Source organism: Mya arenaria, chromosome 2 (genome assembly GCF_026914265.1).
Source record: "Mya arenaria isolate MELC-2E11 chromosome 2, ASM2691426v1".
NCBI classification, from domain to species: domain Eukaryota; kingdom Metazoa; phylum Mollusca; class Bivalvia; order Myida; family Myidae; genus Mya; species Mya arenaria.
In genome coordinates, this window is record NC_069123.1 from 39,914,932 (window position 1) to 39,931,821 (window position 16,890).

Below are 16,890 nucleotides of genomic sequence, written 5' to 3' on the forward strand. Positions count from 1 at the left end.
TGGAAACCTGCACCGAAAATGGCTGCCAGTTACGAAAATGAAAGTGAAAATAGATTTAATGGAAATTCATTTTCGATTCCTTTTCAAGAAATACCAAGATTTCCTAAAAGTGATAAAAGAGTTAATGAGTTGATTAGCTGCAAGGTATCATTTACTAAGTTCACTATTCCGTGTATAACGTCACCATTTGTTTCGTACCCAGACGTTTCGTATCATATCCTTATTTTGTTTCTGAATGATACGTGATAATAGTCTATACCGGCTTTAATACAACGCGTACATTTGTTAGTCTATTTAGTAGTATTGCTTAAACATTGATCTTTTCTGTTTTCTATCTATAAATTGGAGTTTTATAATGTATTTAGCTTTTGGCAATTTCTAAATGAAAAGTATAGTCTTGATGTTTGAGTGTGTCTTACAGTGTTTTTCTCTGTCATGTTTGTCACAAGTTTGCGGTATGATATAGCATTTATTTCCTCAAGCAGTGGCATTGGCCTTTATACCAGGTCCATGACAACTAAATCTAAACTAAAACAACGGTTATACCTGGTAAATTCTTATGCCTTGGCATATAAACTGATAAATTATCCTATTGACAGATTTTTTAAATTCCAAACCTATTTTCTCTCCATAAAATTTGTTCATTTACACAAAGAATCATTTTCTTGAAAAAAAATCGATATCTGTGTAAGGCCTGCTCTAACACATTTAAATAAATAGATGTGTATATCAATATATTTATATATGTAATTATGAATCAAAACTAGGGATGCAAACTAATGGCAAAAGTGGTATTTGAATATTCGGTAATTCTTTCGATCGAATATTCGAACACCAAAATGAACCTTTTAATAACCTAATTATTATTCACTAACGTAATATCGGAGGCCCTGTTACCCTTCCTGGTCGTATTCGGTACATGCGACGAACCCTTATTGTTCCACAAATTAGCCTCTGAATTTCCCCATTTTCAAAATATAACCCAAGAAAAAGCGATATGCGTTTAACAAAAAAAAGAAAAGAAATTGTATCAATTCCTCTGCGTTTTTTTTTGTAAACAATGCCAAAAAAGATCAGGGAATTGCGTTTTTCCCGGTTAAATGATGATATGCGCCAACATGGGACTTGCAGCCTTGTTCTTGGATTGATGTTTACGAAATATATTTATAGAAAACAACACCATGACTTAACGTCGTTTTTGCCTTAGGTATTGTACAACAATACAGGACATATATCCTTATACGTTAAACCATACAGTTAATTTTTGTACGCAAGAGCGCTATATTGAAAACATGGAACAGTCTAAAGCACATAACTAGCACATGTCCTTCGTATCACCAAGGCGATTTTAGCAATATCGCCAAACTTGATTAGCAGTGAAGACAAAACATTGGTAAAAAGGCCAATCTCTTAAACCCTTAATTGGCATGGTCATTTAAATGTACCAAACATAATTGGAATGTGTTTTATGTCACTTGTCTTACAGCCAGTAAATGCAAAATTACGGGACTGTTTACAGTTCCCGGCGATATATCCGATATGACGCGTGTATAGTGTCATCAAGTTCACACCTATGGCATTAGGGGTCCATCGTTGTAAAAACAAGACAGACGAAGATGACAGTTGTAGGCAAAAAGTTTATTTATTTATTAATTCAACAAAAACATTGAATATTCGAATACGGTACCTATTTTGACATTCAAATACCAAACATTTGATCGAATATTCGAATGTTAGTTTGCATCCCTAATCAAAACATATGTATATTTGTCATTATTTGCTGTTACGTGTTACATGTATGTTAAACACCATCATCACAAAATCAGGTCTTACACCATAAATGTAAAAAGAGTGAAAACACATATATTTGGCATTATTTCCTATCGTATCTGCCTAACTAGGGATAATTTTTTTTTTCCCTGACGTCTGAAAATTGTCAAAATTTGGAAGGCAGAGCTAGAAGGTGGATTTTTTTTTCACCAAAAAATACCGATATGTCAATACCACAATACCACACAAACTTTTGTTTTCAAATCTGTTTCTAGGAGCCAGTTATAGTGACAGGGTCTGACCTAGTGGGGTCAGCCAGTCACTGGAGCCTAGATTACCTAGCAGAGAACATTGGAGATGGAACATTCAATGTGTATAAGTCTGCCAGTCGCAAGTTCAAGTATTACAGTGACAAGAAGATGCAGGCAGTTCACGAATTCGCCCCGCCCACCCAGTTGCTGGAGATGAGATTCCAAGAGTTTATGAAGTTGATACGCAGCAAGACAAATACAAACAGCGAAAGGTAAACAACAGTGTAAAATACTTAGTACATGTAGTATGAATTTTTTTTTTATAATTGTTATGTCATCGTAAATGTCATGCAATATTGAATGAACAACACGACCAATCTTTGTAGTGAGCTTGCACAGAAAGTAATGTTTCACTAGCTGAGAAGCGCTGTAACTGCAGTTATTCACTGTTGGCACATTTTGTTATTGTTTTGTTATGAGCTTAAGGGTTAAGCATTTGGTTGTAACTGACATGTATTTTTATTTTGCATTCTTTAACATACTTACTCATGAATATAAGTTAAAGCTGCACTCTCACAGATGGACTGTCTTGACAACTTTTTTTTACATTTTGTCTTAGAATGAGCCAATTTTTGCATAATTATCTCAGAACCAGTGATATGAGACAGCTGACAAAGCATCAGATTGCAGTTTTTCATATTTATGTTTGAAAATTGATGGTTAAGCAGAAAGATGTAAAAAACAACTTGAAGCCTTATTAACACTTTTAGCCACAAAACTTTCAAACATAATTATTAAAAACTGTGATCTGATATTTTGTCACCAGTCTTATATTGCTAGTTTCCAGATATTAACACATAAAACAGTTTCATTCCAAAACAAAAGATACTAAAAGTTGTCCAAACAGTCAATCTGTGCAGCATTAAGATATTTGATACTGTCTTAAACATTTCAGGATTTACTTACAGCAGGCATTAAATAACTCTGTGGGTCCTAACATAGTGCATGAGTTTGTGAACTTTAACTGGGCTTGGGCGAGTGAACAGCAGCAGGGGAACAGTTGGGGCCAGCTAACTTCCAACCTTCTACTTGTTGGAATGCCAGGTAAACAGGAAATCAAATGATTGAAATTGCTTTTTATTTGGATTTGATTTTCTGCTTTTAAGCTTGTACGTTTATCAAAGAAGTCAGTGTTAAGCATTTTCGCACATGTAGCCTTGGTGCCATTGTCATTAGTGTTGTCTTTGTGGGTTTGTCATTTTCAACAGAGAAAAAAAGACCAACATGTGTTTATTTTGGTTTTAGACATAGGGTGAGAAGCTCTTTGCTAATTTTATACTTGAAAAGCAGGGGATTTTTTTGTGTATGTCTTGATAGGATTTGACACTTTCCCATGGTCATGCAATGGGTGGGCCTTATCCGTCTGTGTCCATTCATGCGTCTGTCCTATGAGCATCCTTGATTCGGTCTGTAAGTATGCGAACTTGTGTCATTCAAAACTCCCAAATTATTTGACCTAGAGTCTTCAAACCTTGGCGGAATGTTATTTAGGTGATAAAGAATTGCATTTGGGGTTTTATTTCCTTGAATAAGCAAAAATGGCATTTCCGGACTTGTTTCACTAAAACATCCAATACTATTTCACTAAGGGTCAAATAAGTTGGCGGAATGTTATAAAGGTTATTAAGTTGTGCACCTGAGAATTGTTTCCCACTGCATGTATTAAGAACAGCGTTATGGCCCTTGAACTAGCAAAAATTTACATTTCTGAGCTTGTGTTATTCAAAACTCATATACTATTTCACCTAGAGGCAAGAAACCTCGCCAGAATGTTATTTAGGTGATAAAGTTGTGCACCTGGGGCTTCGTTCCCCACTGCATGTTAAGTAAAAGTAAAACTAGAGTTGTGGCCTGTCAATTTGTAAAAATTGGCATTTCTGGACTTGTGTCACTCAAAACTCCCAAACTATATGAACAAAAGTCATAAAAGCTTAGGGGAAAGTTTTTGTGATGAAAGTGCACCTGGAGTTTTGTTTGTCGCTGCACTGGGAATATACAGAGTAAGGGCCCTTGAATAAGCAAGATTTGGCATTTTTGAACTTGTGAAAATTATTTCACCTAAAGTCATACAGCCTTTGGGGAATGTTGTTCAGATGGTGAAGATGTGCACCTTGGGTTTTTCCCGCTGCATATAAAACATTCAGAGTTTTGGCCCTTGAATTGGCTAAATTGGCATTTTTGCACTTTTTGTGACAAATACAATATGAGGGGCCATCCATGAACTATGGCAACATTTCTAGTTTAAGATATTAAAACAAATGGTCAATTATTTATTTACCTATTCTTCACTGAATCTTTATTATATATTTATTCTGAATATCATCAAATGTTCAATTGTTTGGCCTTTCATTTTATTGTCATTAATATTTAAATTGTTTAAGTCATCTCGACCTTTAACATTTGCATTAGTGCTTATTTTTTGGCTTCTAAATGATGCAGGTTTATCACTTGAAAATTAAAACTGTCAGTACCATAAAGGCAAATTCTAGAAAAAGTTTAAGTCCAGTCATCTGTGTTTAATTTGAAATTCAAGATATTCATGTGTACTGGTGACCCCATAGCGAAAGTGTGAGTCAAGTGAAAACTCTGATATTAATTGACTTTTATTTTGTCACAAATAAAGCTTATGTAATGCTTATAGACCATTGATGTGACTTTGAGAATAATTTCAAGTTAAGATGATGCTAAATATGGGATAGGCGTGTGCATGCTTGTTTGTTTTATGATACATCTGATTCATATATGAAGCTGCCTTCTTTTCTTTACCACTTTTTTAATATTATATTTTTTAACAATGAAATAATAACTCAAAAACAAGTTTGATTTAATAAAAAATGAACATAATATTACAATGTTTATTGTTTATACATGCAAACAAATCCAATATTTATTAAATAAACATGTACTGAAATCCATCACAAAATATTTTCAAAATAGGTTCTTTTTGTTAAAGAGAAAAAAACAAATATCATTGAGCCATTAAATGCTTTGATCACATAATAAATCAAAATTAAATGTTTCATGTTAGCAGCAAAACCATTAGAACTTTGGTAAATTGTAAAAAAAAACAACGAAATCGTTTTCTTGCATTGGCGTTTACAAATCACAGCAGCAAATATGGTAGAAATAAGGCAACATTGGAAAATAAAGTTAATAAATCAAATAAAGATAAAAGAAATACAATGATTAAATTCCATTCAATCACACATAATAAAGCAACTCGACTTTACAAGGAGTAAACATATGTAAATTGTAAACATAACTTATTTGTGAAGGAATGCCTGTCTTACATGTGTGCAGCATTTCATTCAAGCATTGTTAACATATTATGTTTCATTAAAAGTACAGTTATTAGTGTGTTTTAATACAAACAGTTGAAAAGTTGATCTGAAGCCAGAAGCTTATAAACAGGATCTTCATTTAAGTTTAAGAAATTGTATGCAATTGTCTTGGCCCCCAACTATTAACAAGTGCATGCTTTTGTCATACGTAATGGCTGTTGGTTTGTGGAGACTGCCATTCACATAAGTCAAATATTCCTGAAATTCCCCCTTCACATCGAATTTTGCAACATTCTCAGAGTCCTGGCAACAAACATACAGATTGTCCTTTTCATCCATGCACATTCCTTTAGGGTTTTTGAGATTTTCAGTTTCAATAATTTCTGGAGAGCATTTATATAAATATAAATGTTTTGAATTTGGATACACACGTATGGAACTGCACTTAATCAACTCATTGCTTGAGCCAGCTATGTAGAGTTTGGAATGGTCATTGTTTGTTGTAACGTATTCTCCCATAGCCTCTGTATCAGTTATGAAGCCTCCAGAGTCAGTATATTTTCTTAGGACATTAGAGTTCTTGCGAACTGTGCAAAGGACGTTGACTGTCCCATTATAGCATGTTCCTCTCAACTCCCTTCCGGCACTTACAAATTTGGTAACCTCGAGTGTCAAGGTTGAAATATACAGCAATTCATTAGTGTGCTTGCTTGATAAAACTGCCTCTGTCCCTGTACAGCAGATATCAAAAGGTGCCTTATGCTCCATACTGTGTAAATATTTGAATTTGATAACTCCTTCTACTTCAGTGATTGCATATTTCTTCAGTTTTTCATTAGCATTGTCAACCACCAAGAGAGTCCCGCCACCTGTGAAGCACATCCCAGTAATTTTACAAGGAAGCTTGTCATCAGTCAGTTTCACTGTAAATGTGCCTTTGTCTTCAACATTACTCATGTGCTTTGTGACCACTGTGATGGCACCAAAATTGTCACTTCCCAAAAGAGCTTTATAATCATAAGGGATAAATCTCAATGATTTTCGTTGAGTTTTCAAAAGTTTATATTCGGAAGACAACTTTGTAGCTTGTTTTATTAGTGTGTCTCTTTTCTTTCGGTCGTTCTCATTGCCTCTTGCACTAACTGTTTCATGTTGCATTTGTTTAATTATTCTGTCAAACTTGCCTAATTCTTCCTTAATGCCCTCTTCAAGCTCTGTATGCTGTTGGGCCATGTTTTGAAGAGTGTTTTGCCACATCACCCTTAATTGCTGCCTCAGCTGTGAAAACATTGTACTAAATGATGACTTCATTTCAGAACTGTCTTCCTCAAGTAAACTTATATTTGTCTGTAACTGATCACGAAGCTGTTTCATTTCTACTAACTTTGTTGGAAGTTCCCCTGTTAAATTTTGACACATTTTTTCACTTTTGATTTTTTTTCTAGACATATTCTGTCTATGGGAATCATCAGAAGAATAAGAACTGCAGCTCCCGCTTCTAGCCCTCTTGTGTTGTTTTTGGAATTCATGTGAATCACTTCTTGATTTAATCCTGTTATATTTACTGAATTCATCAGTATCAAAACTATTGCTTCTGACTCTATGGGATCCATCTGATTCATATGAACTGCTGCTGCTTCTAACTCTATGTGATCCATTTGGTTCATATGAACTGCTTCTGCTTCTACGGGATTTATCTGATTCATATGAACTGCTGCTGCTTCTAGCCCTCTTATGCCTATTGGATGTATCTGTTTCATAAGAACTCCACTTGCTTCTAGTCCCCGTCTCTCCTTTCCTGCTATTCCAATTATATAAAGGTCTAAAGGACTCATCTGAATCACTCATGATGCAAATTCTATTTAGCTAAAAGTCAAGATAATCAGCTAAAACACAAGATATTCAGCTAAAACACAAGCTATTCAACTACCGTAAAACAAAATATATTCAGCTAAAACAAAAGATATTCAGCTGAAACAAAAGATATTCAGCTAAAACAAAAGATATTCCACTAAAACACAAGATATTTAGCTAAATCACAAGAGTTTCACCACTTGTCCAGGGTATTCTGTTTTAATATAAGTATTCCTCTGTCTATGCTCATCATAACCCAAAAGTCTTGTGTGCTGCACATTTATTTACATTTGTAGTTTTTTATCATGAGATAATTTGATCTACTTCATCTGATCGGAATATTTTGTTGTCAATTTTTCTGCAAAGTTTCAGAAGAATATTGCCATATATTTCAAACTGTTTCGAAAATAACTTCCTTCTTTTTAATACAACTTTTGTGAAACCAGTTTTTACAACGTCATTCTACTTGCATTTGGCAGATGCTATGCAAGATTGTGGTCTTGATGTGCAGGTTTGCATGTTGGTACGTGCAAATCATCACATTCCCAGGTATCATATTGGCTCAAGCTATCATAGATGTTTACACAATCATGCATGGGATGAAATGAAAAGGTCAAAAAGTGCTGTCTAAGATAGGAGGTTTCCGGTGATTTTTTGACTAAGATAAATTGTACTCTTTACAGTGACAAAACGTATTTATTAAAACTTTAAAAACAGTTTTATGCACTTATCAATGTTTTGCCCAACCAGGGGAGGGAGGGGGATATGACAGCCTCATTAGGACTATCAGCTTCAAAATATCCTTGGGTGGATTTTTTATACCTGGTTTAGACAACAGAATTTCCAGTTTATTTTTTTCCGCTGTATGTGCACACTGAAAAACATTGATAGATGCATTAGGAAAATGAGTATCAAACTGTATGATATGTATTAAAAAGAAAATTAAATATTGTTTTAAATGTCAGTATGTGAAGCCACACAATTATAATATTAAATATAATATCACTGTTTAAAGGAGATGACATATTAACACATTTATATGATTACATTAAAGTCTTTTTTTACAGAGGAGGATTTAGTACCAGACTGAGATTTTATTTTAACATTATCTTCTTTGATTTACTTCATATCTTGTAATATTACCATGTACTTGACCTGTCTACACAAGCAATGCAACCCTAGTGCACTATGTCAATAACATATTACTTCATAAATAATAAATATTATTTCATATCTTAATATCTGATTCACTATATATTAACCCAGGCAATGTCACCCCAGTGCACTATGATGAACAAGAAAACCTGTTTGCCCAGATCCGAGGCAGCAAGCGATTTCTGCTCTTCCACCCAGACCAGTTTGAAAACCTTTATCCTTACCCAGTTCATCATCCACATGATAGACAAAGCCAGGTAAACGCGGCAGTAGTTAGCACAGACCATAAGCCTGTTGCCCAGATTGAATAATTCTTGTTTCAATCAGTTTCTCACCACCTCAACCTGCTGGAAATTCATCCCTCTTCTTTAGTTCTCCTTGTTATTTCCCATCATTATTATTCTTAATTACATGATGAGCGTTGGCATCATGTTGCAATGCTACATGTAATTAGTTACTTTCAACTCTGACCCAAAATTATAGTAGAATCTTATATTTAAAATAATCTCCACATCATATGCAGCAATATATTGTTTTGTGTTTTAATGCTCTGATTTTCTTATTTAATTAACATATTGTGAATGCCTGCAGGTTGACCTGGAAAATCCGGACTATGAGCAGTTTCCAAATGTACGTAACTTGCATGGTTACGAGGGTGTTGTCGGCCCTGGTGATGTGCTCTACATTCCAATGTACTGGTATGTTATACATTTCTTTGAAACATACCTTCATGTATCACACTGGTACATTATCATAATATTCTAATAAGCAACCTGTTTCTTCATATTGTGCCTGTTAAAGGATAAGCACACAGTTGAGTTGAGAGTTGAACACACCTCATTTTGCACGAGGCAAGCCAGGATGAGTGTCTTGCATGTATAAGCCCATCCATTTGTATTAGATGATACTACCTTATAACAAACTGGCCCAAGGTTAAGGACATTTGTAACAAGAAGCCATTTATGAAATTTTTAATGCAAATGAGACAGTTATATTAATAAAATGATGCATGACGTCAACTGTAGTTTAAGATATAATAATACATGGCGTACATAGCCCTTGTCCTGAACATACTTTCAGTGCTTTGATTTTCCAGGTGGCACCAGGTGGAGTCGTGTCCCGACAGTGAGGAGAATATCTCCGTCAACTTCTGGTACATGGTGTGTGAGTCTTTTATGTCTATTAGAATATTTAAGTTTAATCCTTTTATTTTTTAATAGAATATTTAAGTAATATTTTGCTACACATTCAGTTGTTTAGATACTTAATTTCATTATACAACATCCAGTCATAGCAGTTTCCAGCTGCAGTTTTGTGCAAGTTATAAGAGTTACAGTAATAATGATGACAGCTAAAGATATGATTTGTTGTTAATAACTGATGGACACAATATGTGATGATCATATTGCTTATAGAATAACTTGAAGATACTTTTGAATATGCGTATTTAGCTACTGGGTATTTACACATATAGCTATTGGGACATACTTAATACTATTGAGAACAAGTTAACATATTTAGTCTGCTGGGTCTGTCCCATAAGTTACCCAAAATTGTAATACATATAGTTGCAGAACTTAAGGTTTCAAATACGTTATCTCTTTGGTGCAAGCTTTTTCATGAAAAAACTTATTTTGAATGTTATATTCCCCTCTCTAAGGCTGGGAGTGTTGAGAAGATAGAACATCCACTCTCCGCCCAACAGAAGGTGGCCATGTCCCGTAACATTGAAAAGATGTGCCTTGAGGCCCTCGGAGATCCTAGCGAGGTAATATATATTTAAGTTTCTACCATTTTATTATAGGTTTGATTGTTACCAAAGCTTATACCTGATGGAATCAAACTTACGTCCATTTCCTTGGCGAAGACATTTACTGAGTTTCATTTTGAGAGGCCATCAATATCAGATTTCATTTTTGTTTCTGACTTTTTTTGTCATGAAGTTTTTTTACGTTAGATTGTTATAGTAAATACTTTTATACGCCTCAGTAAAACCTGTACAATTAAGCAGCTAATCATTATTGCAGAAGAAGGAAGTTTTGAACATTTACAGATACCTTAGAAAGAATTTCAATTTATCAATGATCTGTTACACAAAACCCACAATTCCTATTAAATATCTGCCTCTGTTAATTTGAAGAAATTTTATAAGAAAGAATTTAAGTCTTTTGTACCCTGTTTACTTTCAGGTTGCTCCCTTTATGAAAATGCTTGTGCTGGGGAGGTACACTTAACATACACATTAAGGACAATGAAGGGGGTTGGAGGTGGCAGGGGCTTAATATATTTTCCTTGCTTCCATGTTAGACCACTTTGGTGAGCTTGCTGCAGTTGGATATAATCCCTGCTAGTATTTATATGCTTGTGTGTAACACAAAATGATGCTCATATATATTTATCATACCAGATATATATATATATATATTCAGACAAATTGTACATGCTGTCATTTTGACATTAAGTATTTAACCAAGTTCTGATTTTTGGTGCCTGGTACCACATCTATGCCTTGTCTTATTGTTAAGTATTATAATTATATTGTCATTAATTAATACTGTCTGAGTCTTAAGAATGTTTCTTACATGTATGGTAGATAACAACAGCAGATGGTTTCCATGTATGTGTGTCACTTTCTTGATCTCCTCTCACGACACCATTTCATATTGCTGGTTAGCTTGTATTTTCTAAGAAAAAAAATTGAGGTATTGTCATAGCTCTTGTTTTACTGTCATTGTAGGCTTTGTTATGTAAAAGCATTAACCTTGACCATAACTCGTTAAGCTTGACCAGAACTCGTTAACCTTGATCATAACTCATTAACATTGACCAATAACTTGTTAACCTTGACCATAACTCGTTAACCTTGACCATGACTCCGTTAACCTTGACCATAACTCATTAACCTTGACCATAACTCGTTAACCTTGACCATGACTCAGTTAACCTTGACCATAACTCTTTAACCTTGGCCATAACTCGTTAACCTTGGCCATAACTTGTTAACCTTGACCATAACTTGGAAACATTTCATGATATTCTAATGAAACTTGTTATACATGTTGCAATATGTAATTGTATAGCAAGACTCTGTGGCTGTATTGTTTAGTTATGTCACTTGTTTTTTCTGTTCATGGTGTTTTTGTCTTTATTTAACAAGCAATGGAATAAATTAATGAAATTGATATCCACAAAAACAGCACTAGTTTATTTAAAAAAAAATGTTTTTTACCAACATGTTTGTCCATAGTTGTGTCATAATAGAAATGGTTATGAGCACTATACATGTATATAAATATTTCAGTTTAGCACTGATGATTGTTAATTGATAATTGTTAATCAGGTTTACCAAGGTTTTTCTATGGAAACCAAGGTTGTATGAATGGGTATCATTGTTGGTCATTGTTGGATTTTAAACTTATTTGTTAGGAGTATTAATCATGTCATGACGATGATTCTCCTGTATTCAGGTCAAAGATTAAGGTCATTCTTAAGGGTATTCAGAATTCACAGCATCAGCAATTTGTGTCTGGTCTGTAACTTGGCTGCTCATTGTAGGATTTTCAAATTAAATTATCATGATGATGTGTTCCATTCAAAACCCATGTTTCCAGTTCAAAGGCCAAAGTCACATTTAAGGAACAAAAGTCATCGTATTTTTGCTTGTCTGGGTTGTAACTTGTTCATGCAAAGGGGGATTTTAAAATTACTTTGGCTCTGATGTTTACCATAAAAAGCTGGCGTGTCACATGCAAGACCGATGTGAGTAGGAGAGTAGAAGAGGTCACACTTAAGGGTTATTGCTCTAATTTGTTGTAATTTGGCTTGTCTGAGCTGTTATTTGTCAAAGAATTGGGGAATTGTAAAACAACTTGGAAGAGATGTTCACCTTGAGAATCCTTCATGTCATATGCAAGATCCATGTCATAAGTTCAAAGGTCAAGGTCACACTTGATGGAGATTGTTTTATTATATATATCTAGATTATTATAAAATTTGACATTTGTAAAAAATTGTCCAAACCAAGTATTGGAGGCTGCCAACTTGACATTTTTGTGTCCTATCTGTGGTATTAAGTTTTCCCCTCGATTTTTCTCGTATTTTATTTATTGCTTCCTTTCTATGCTAATGTCCTATTCACAGTCATTTACAGTACTCTGGCTTGAATAATTGTTGGTTTTGCCCCTTTTCCGTCTGTTAAATAATAGAAAGTTCTCTTGTCTTAACATAGCATATTAAGTTTCTGTAACTGGATGTGTATCCATCACTCGTTCAATTTGCCCAAACCTTCTGTGTTAGCGAACATTTTTCTTCACACTGCACCATTTCTTGTTTACTTTTGTATTTATACATACTTAATCTATCACTTGATGTCATTTTCATAGATGCACTGTTTCCTTGTAAACCTGACATTATGTGAAACCACTGCCTATATTTTTTGTGGGGCATCTGAGTGATATGTTATGTTTTATACTGTAAGATGTAGACATAATGCAGTGTGATGTATTTAATTCATTATGTGTTTTGAAGGAAAAACCATCATATTTTTATCTATTATTGTTAATTGTTTCCCATTACCTCCATTTTTTCCACTTTGATAGTTTTTTATTCTGTATTTGTTTGTTGTTGTCAATCCATTTTTCGTCCCTTACTGGTTTCACAGGAGGAGAATGTATGTATTCGGCCTGATTATCTGTTCAAAAGACATGGATCCTGCAATATCTCTATAAGTTTGCAAGCTAGGTATCTGGTACGAGGGCACATACCTTTAATTTCTATCATCAGGCAAAAAGTGTGGTTGCTATGGCAACAGAAATAGCTTTATTGTCTTTCCTTCCATTTTGAAAGAGGATCTTGTGATTACTCAAGAAGTATGGAAGGTAGATTTGTGAAACTTTGATTAAGGGCAACAAGCAGATTATGTGTCACTTACTTGTTCTGGTTGGACAAAAACTATTTTTATGGTTTAAAAAATAATGGTCATACCTCACTAAGTCAGGAAGTATTCAAGTTTGGTTCAAGAAACTTGGCATGTAGAAAGAAATTAATATGGAGATAATGATAAGATTATTCTAAAAAAAACCAAAAAACTTTGTATTTTAATTTTTGAAACCAGCAAGGGACTATCATTTGGCTTGCAATTTTCATTACAGTAACTTGTTAAATATGTGTTGCTTATGATGACAGCTATTTTGTTAGATTTAACTTTTATGCTTGTGGATGTTGTTTTACACTAAGCATGATTCCTACATACATTCCTTATGTCATGATCCTTGGTAAAGTCTATTTTGAGTTATATATTTGCATATAAAATCGGACTGAATTATGTTTATATGATCAGAATCTAGATTAAATTATGTACATTTTCACAACTGCTCTGACATGTGGAAGTCATGTACATTCGAAATCTGTTGGCTCGATATCCCAGGTACCGGCAAAAAAACTTCGAGCACATGAATATTGAGCAAAGCGGGAATGCTTACACAGAGTAAAACAAAATCAGTCCTTTACATCCATTGAGCCATCGAGGAAATCGTGACAGGCGATATTGAACCAACAAGTTTCAATCGGTCCTATACATCCAGTTTGAGCAATCGAGGAAATCATGATAGGCAATATTGAACCAAAAAGTTTCAATCGGTTCTTTTCATCCAGTTTGAGCCATCAAGAAAATCAAGCCAGGCGATATTGAACCAACAAGTTTCAGTCGGTTCTTTACATCTAGTTTGAGCCATCGAGGAAATTGTTACAGGAGATATTGAACCAACAAGTTTCAGTCGGTTCTTTACATTCAGTTTTAGCCATCGAGGAAATCGTGGCAAGCGATATTGAACCAACATGTTTTAGTCGGTTCTTTACATTCAGTTTGAGCCATTGAGGAAATCGTGACAGGTGATATTGAAACAACAAGTTTCAATCGGTTCTTTACATCCAGTTTGAGCCATAAAGGAAATCGTGACAGGTGATATTGAACCAACAAGTTTCAATCGGTTCTTTACATCCAGTTTGAGCCATCGAGGAAATCATGACAGGTGATATTGAACCAACAAGTTTCAATCGGTCCTTTACATCCAGTTTGAGCCATCGAGGAAATCGTGACAGGCAATATTGAACCAACAAGTTTCAATCGGTTCTTTTCATCCAGTTTGAGCCATCAAGAAAATCAAGCCAGGCGATATTGAACCAACAAGTTTCAATCGGTTCTTTACATCCAGTTTGAGCCATCGAGGAAATCGTGACAGGCGATATTGAGCCAACAAGTTTCAATCGGTTCTTAACATCCAGTTTGAGCCATCGAGGAAATCGTGACAGGCAATATTGAACCAACAAGTTTCAGTCGGTTGTTAACATCCAGTTTGAGCCATCGAGGAAATCGTGACAGGCAATATTGAACCAACAAGTTTCAGTCGGTTCTTTACATCCAGTTTGAGCCATCGAAGAAATCGTGACAGGTGATATTGAGCCAACAGGTTTCCCCTGTATGCATTTATATTGGGAAGTTGTGAAACACTACTATATATTAGTAAATTTGCCAATGGGTTAATTCTACTGATTTATTGCAAATTAATTGAATCATGAATTTAAAACCTAGTGAATTATTCAATATACAATGGCTTTCAATTATTCAATAATGGCATCACATATTTTAAACTCAGTCTAGCAATGTATGGAATAAGGAACCTAGCAAATTCAAGAAATCTACAGTATTTGTATGAGAACCTTTCCATGACCCATCATGGTACCTTTAAATTTAAATGATACCATTTTGTTTATATCGTAGTCTTTATAGAGTAAAGAATAAGTGCGCGGAAGCAATTTCCTCATGTATTTAGTTTCCATGTTATTAAGGTACATGTTTTTTATTGACAATTTTTTAACAACTTGAAAACTTGATTCTAAAAGTGAGTAAGAATTCATCCAAGAAGGTTGTCTAAAACTGCAACCCATAGACCTACCATATGACTGTGACTTCGCTCATCCGGCAACATTTGTCCATGAGACTAGGTTAGCAAAAATGTGCTCTGCTGCCCACATGTTGAAAAAAAAATGAGTCCTCAGGATAACAACAAGTGTAGGGCCATGATGCAGAGCAAAACAAATCACTGTGTTAAGTAGATCACAAATTTTAACATGTGCTCTGTAAGCAGTTTCTCAAAAAGATTTTCACCTACATACAGTATAATGTACGAGTATGTGTAGACTTACAAATGTTTCGCAACCTCCCAATTCAAGAGGGTTATATGCATGAAGTCTGTGATTTAAATGTAAAATTTAAATTTATATATATTATATACATGAAAAGCAGGTGATTTGAAAATGAATGTTTGTATTTATCTTACAGATGGGTTAATATTTAATCGTCTTTGTTTTAGTTAATACAAAAATTTTAATGTTATATAGATTTTTATTCTAAATTAAATGTCTGTGTGAATGTGCAATAATTAAAATGTGTTTATTTTACCAGTTTGTTATTTTGTATTATGTTTCAAATAATATGAGATAGTTCACATGTACCTAGCATTCTGGCTTCTCAAGTCTATAACATTTTAAACCCAAGTCTGTTTCATGTGGAATCTTTTGAACAACAAGAAGTCTTATTCTATGCATTAAGTGTGCCATCAGTGCTCGAGCAAAATAGGTGCTGACATAGGGCTTGATACAGTGTACAGGGAGTCAGACAGTGCTAAATGACAGCGAGGATGGTGCCTCAAATTGCTGTTGTGTCTGTTGCTACGGCATCAATTATATTTTAATGCAACTTTGTAGATGTTTTTCGAAATCAGAAGTCAATTTTATTATTTTTCATTGCAAATTATTCTTTTTTTTTTTTTTTGGCTGCAAAATTTATGTATCAGCAAAAACTTTCCGGCCATTTTCGTCTGTCAGCCATGGAACGTTTGGATAGGTCTGGCATGTCCCAAAGGAAGAACAATTCACCCGGAATGTTGTCTTTTAGAGCCTGCAATGTGCTTGTGTTTGGATTATTGTGGTGTTTACTGTTTAGTGCAGCGCCACGCGCAATATACGTATCAGACAGGGTGGAAATGCGATGCATGAAAACTGGGTGACACCTGTGCCTCAGTATGGTGATGGCGCTGAGGAGTGGTGTAACTTGAACAATGTATGTCACTATTAAACTTGATCAAGATAGTTTATGCAAAAAATGATTGGTTTAAGAACATTTAAGTGCAATAAATCCAAAGCAAATGTAGTGATCTGATAGGCTATCAATCTTGTTATATGTTTTATGCCTATAAATGTTGCTACTAAGTTTGGTAAAGATTAGAAATTAAATGACTGAGTTACGATTCACATTATGTCAAAAAGGTCATTTTTTGACAATTTAAGGGCCATAACATTTTTATGAGATTTTATGCACAAAATCATTGCAATTATGTTTGGTAGAGATTGAATTAAGTAAGAGAGCAGACATGAAGGTGTGTCACTGGGATAAAACCTGATGCAACAGCTAGACACCATGATCTTAAATGTCTGCCATGCTACACAAACCACGTTAAACG

The 16,890-nt window shown here is 34.5% G+C and overlaps 1 protein-coding gene across 1 annotated transcript; it reads left to right on the forward strand.

Moving 5' to 3' along the window:
• The first annotated feature begins 18 nt into the window (after positions 1 to 18).
• On the forward strand, positions 19 to 15,811 carry LOC128211074 (hypoxia-inducible factor 1-alpha inhibitor-like). The gene is made up of 8 exons (XM_052915485.1): positions 19 to 144; positions 2,046 to 2,293; positions 2,977 to 3,125; positions 8,483 to 8,628; positions 8,963 to 9,069; positions 9,468 to 9,531; positions 10,032 to 10,139; positions 10,561 to 15,811. Exons 1-8 carry the CDS (start codon positions 19 to 21, stop codon positions 10,603 to 10,605), a joined length of 993 nt encoding a protein of 330 aa, XP_052771445.1. The 3' UTR covers positions 10,606 to 15,811.
• Positions 15,812 to 16,890: the final 1,079 nt, after the last annotated feature.